The 4696-nt window shown below is 36.6% G+C and overlaps 1 protein-coding gene across 9 annotated transcripts in view; it reads left to right on the top strand.

Annotated features, from left to right (window-relative positions):
- gphn (gephyrin) overlaps window positions 1-4696 on the top strand; it is a 135305-nt gene that overhangs the window by 114717 nt on the left and 15892 nt on the right. For all 9 annotated transcript variants that reach the window (XM_015369295.1, XM_015369289.1, XM_015369281.1 and 6 more), the window contains 2 exons: window positions 1885-1977; window positions 3520-3575. In XM_015369295.1, coding sequence (XP_015224781.1) covers window positions 1885-1977; window positions 3520-3575 — 149 coding nt within the window. The remainder of the gene's footprint in view (window positions 1-1884; window positions 1978-3519; window positions 3576-4696) is intronic.

Raw genomic sequence — 4696 nt, 5'->3', positions numbered from 1 at the left:
ATTTCCGTCTGTCATTATGCTCTATACAGGACTCCTCAAGTAAAAAAGGTTTTAGTTATACCTGGTTTAATTCCATAAAAAGTTTATTTTAGGACCCTTTGAATATTAGATTATGAATCGATTAATCTAAAAAATAATCAACAAATGAATCGATTTGCAAAATAATCTTGAGTTGCATCCTTACGCAGTCAGCATCATAGCTTAAAGGTATAGTGGAGGATTTTTGGAATTCTAAAAGACCTGCACTCTCCACAAAAAAATTCACATGCACAACCCTGTACCTGCTCCCGAGGGGGAACGCCTATTAAATGCATGCGAGAACGTGCAAGAGCGTGCGTAAGCCCATTTCTCCTCGTGCATAAGTTGCTGTTTTCATCGCTCATACAGGCTTACTTTCCAAAAGAAGATTTCCAATTTTTCCACTGTGTCAGACTCACCCCCTGTAAGTGAAAATGGGAGCGAGCACGTAGGACGGCCTTACGTAAATATATCACCAGAATGATTGACAATTAGGAGGACCACTTATTTTGATGAACATCCTCCACTGTACCATAAATCTACCAATATGTTAAAGATACCATTGTTGTCGTAAATTGACACTCATAGTCAACACTTAAAGCAAATGGCATCGTATCTACAAAAAACACTTAAAGGGATACACAGGACAGATTCAGATTTTTCACAACAAAAAAATATTTTTATAATCTACAGTCTTGCACAAATATGTACATTAGCTTTAATGGGTCAAGTTATCCATCTGGCAAAACAGGCCAAGCTCTTGTGAAGAGGGACATCAAACCAAGCTGAGGCCATGAGGCTGAACTCAGACCCAATCTTTACAAAAACAATATAGAAAAAAGGACACTTTGCAGTAATGACTTCAACACACATGACTTTAATAACGAAAGGGAAGTTAAAACCATATGTTGGATTTAAGGGGCCTCAGTTACCCGATTTACATTAATGGAGTTCAGAACAAGACAACAGCAGGGAGGTAACATCAGGAAGATGAAATATTTATAAATGCAGAAGCTGAAGAAGCTCCTCTACTGAATAGAGAGAAGCCTGCATATATATAATATATTCTTTTTTTTGCTGTCTATGTAGACTGTATTTCTTTACTTTTTAATTTATCTTTATAGTTCTGTTTTAAGGAAACCAATCATAGCTTTTAATCTAGTTGCATGATGACTCAATCTATTCTGACTAAAATCAAGCTGCAAACAAATACCAAGATGTTTTGGTTATCGGTTGTAAAAACATTTTATCAAACTGATGCAGCAATACGTCCCATCGGTTCTATTTTTAACATCGACCCAGCCTCAGTATATGTTTCCAACAGGCTGTTTAAGTATGACTGGAAGGAAATATTGGGGGGGGACAAAAAAATAATTTCTTAGATTAAGTGTTAAGAGATGGGACATAAACTGAAGATTTGTTAAGATTAACCATTTAAACCACCTTGTTATAACAGGTGTTTAGTACCTCCATGACAGTTGCAGACAGTGTTTTTTCTGCTTTGATATCAAAGCTCAGATATTTATATTAAACACCCACACAGCTTGAGCTATTTTTGTTGATTTTCTTTTTTTTAACTCAACCTACCTGTAGCTTTCTTTTTTGCTTGTCTTTCTTTCATTAAGCTGTTATTCCAATAATGTTTGTAAGTTAAAAGACAAAAATACTTTAAGAGACCTGAAGTAGAAAGACACATAAAAACACCTTCAGCACACATCTCTCTGTATCACAATCTAAATCGGATGCACATCACCCTCTTTCCATCTGCTTCTCTCCAGCTGTCACTTTCCTCCCATCCTTCCTACCTCCTCCACTCAAACCGTTTCCTCCTCACCTCTCATGTATGCTATTTTCTCTTCTCTGCAGATGGGATGGGTCGTGTTCTGGCTCAGGACGTTTATGCCAAAGACAACCTTCCACCCTTTCCGGCTTCGGTAAAGGATGGATATGCTGTGAGAGGTAGGAACCGTGAATTATGGCTGACGAGCAATTCTTCTCCCATTCGACTCCTTATAATCTTTCATCTTTATCAAACTTTGCTCATCATACCATTTATATGCTAGAAACTACTCTGGATGGGAATTAAAATATAGATTTCTAAAAAAAAATCTATCCCCCTTCAGTCAGCTTAGAAATATAGTGACTTGCAAAAGTATTTATACGCCATGAACTTGTCCACATTTTGTTACATTATAAACAAAAAGATTATTTTTTCTATTTCAATTAGATGTGAAAGATCAACACAAAGAGATTGTGCAAAACTATTCAGTACTTTCCGGAACCACCGTTTGCTGGAATTACAGTTCCAAGATTTACAGGGTATGTCGCTACAAGCTTTGCACATTTAGTGACTGAAATTTTGGACCATTTTTCTTTGCTAAACAGTTCAAATTCAGTAGGATTAGGTGGAGAGTGTTTGGTTGCAACAGTTTTCAGTTCCTGCTACAGGTGCTGGATAGGATTAGGTCTGGAGTTGGATTGGGCCGTTCTAACACATGAGAGGTTTTGCTTGGACCATCTTCTCTATCCCTGCTGAAGAGAGGCATGATGCTGCCACCACCACATTGGGGACGGTGTTCAGAGTGATGTCTTGTATCAATTCTCCAGATTGTTGCATTTTGGCCAAAAAGTTAAATTTTGGTTTCATCTGACCAAAGGACTTTCTTCCATTCTTGCTGTTTTTCCAACACGGCTTCTGGCAATCTGCAAACTGGACTTCTTATGGTCTTCTTTTAACAATGGCTTTCTTCTTGCCACTCTTCCATAAAGACCACATTTGTGCAGAACATGACTGATGAGAGATTCCCCCTCCAGAACTGTGGATCTCTGTGGTTCTTCCTAAGTCACCTTCAGAGGTTCAGAGTTGTGCAATACTCTTTTGTTTTCTGGATGATGGATTGAACAGAGTCCCATGAGATGTTCAAAGTTTTCATGTCTTTTTATAGCCTAAACCAGCCTTAAATAACTCCATAACTTTATATCTGACCTGTCTGTTGTGTTCCTTGGACTTCAAGAGGCTCTTTGTTCCTCAATATTCTCTTAGTCAACCTCTGAGACCGTGACAAAGTAGCTGTATTTGTAATGAGATTAGATTAAACAGAGGAGGACTCTATTCTGTTATTAGCATCAAGCAACTGCTGAAGGTTAAAAAAAATCCAGTCAAATTTTCTTTCCAGTTACAGTTGTATACCAATTTGTTTTGGTCTTTACTATAAGATTAGAATAAAATCTATTTATGGCTGTGGTTGTTATGTGATAAGATATCAAAAAGCTCAAGGGGTTTGAATACTTTTGCAAGCCACAGCATAAGCTAGAGTAAGAAATGCATTTTAAATTCTAATTTTAAACACATTAAAATGTTTTCCTCTTCACACAAAAATGCTGCATTGCACCTGTCATAAAAAAAAACATCCATTCGTTTTGAGAGGCAACCTCTTGAATAATCACTCGTATTTTTAATCACTTTGCATGCCTAATATATTCAAATTTCTTTCTCTTTAGCGGCTGATGGCCCAGGTGATCGTTTCATCATCGGAGAATCCCAAGCTGGAGAACAGGTTTGTCAATCTTTCTCAACAGATTTCTTAAATTCTGCTTTTGTAAATAAGCCTTTTGGCTTCTGTCCTCTGCTTCTTAGCTTCGCTGTCATTGCAAATCTGTATTTTTAGCATAGTCTGTGATTAAGAGCCTCTCCTCTCCAAATGCGGACTAAACTGTAAACACATCTTAAATCCAGAGATTGACCCAGTCACTTTGAGCTACCCTTTGCTCCAAACATTTGGTGGGCTTAGTATTTTTTTTTTTTTTTAGGAAACAATCCTTGAATTTTAAATTATATTTGATATGATTTAATCAGACATTAAACCACTTAAGCCTTATTCCATCAGAAATGGAACATGTACGGCTTCTTCAGAGTATGAAAAAAGTCACATCTTTTTTTGACAGTTTCTTGTAGTTTCATTTACTAGTGTAGGTCAACGTTCTGATAATTATTATTAGGACTGGGCTGCATACAAGTCTTCTATTATGATCAAGAATCGCTATTATCTTTGTCTGGCCCTGTTTGACAATTCCAGTTGGATTTCAAATAAAGGTATCCCTCCCTCTCTAAATGTTGTTCAGATGAATAACTTTTCTTGTAGCCATTTCATGACGAAAGACGATTAACATAAATCCTCCTCACTTAAACTACATGTTTTGTCGTGTTTCCCATTTTAACAAACGGTTACGAAAAGTGGCCCTCTGTGTAACATCTGAGGTATCAGACATCAAACAGGCAGAATTCATAGATAACTATTGAAATTTACTAGATGGTTTCCCTGTTTAATTTGAATACAACTTCTAGTAGTTTGTTTTTTAATTGCTCGGTGACGTCTGATAACAAAACAATAATGGGTTCTTTTTTTTCGCTAAGTTAAAAAGCTGAATCAGAAATTTGGATTTAAGGATGTTTGCCAGCTGTGTGCATTGATTGTTTGGGACCATTAGTTACGTATTTTTTGACAGAATGATTAAGAAGATTTTTATGTATAAGGAATCTTTGACATGACTTGATCAGATTAAACAGATATTATTTTATCACCTGATAATCCATTGCTGTTGCTATATTGAGAGGGCCAAACTAGAAAAAGGTTTTAACTAGTGATGCACGATATTGGGATTTTGGCCGATATCCGAT

This window comes from Cyprinodon variegatus, unplaced genomic scaffold (assembly GCF_000732505.1).
Source record: "Cyprinodon variegatus isolate N-32 unplaced genomic scaffold, C_variegatus-1.0 Scaffold37, whole genome shotgun sequence".
NCBI classification, from domain to species: domain Eukaryota; kingdom Metazoa; phylum Chordata; class Actinopteri; order Cyprinodontiformes; family Cyprinodontidae; genus Cyprinodon; species Cyprinodon variegatus.
Note: the sequence above shows the minus strand (reverse complement) of the source record. Positions and strands in the feature narration are given on the sequence as shown.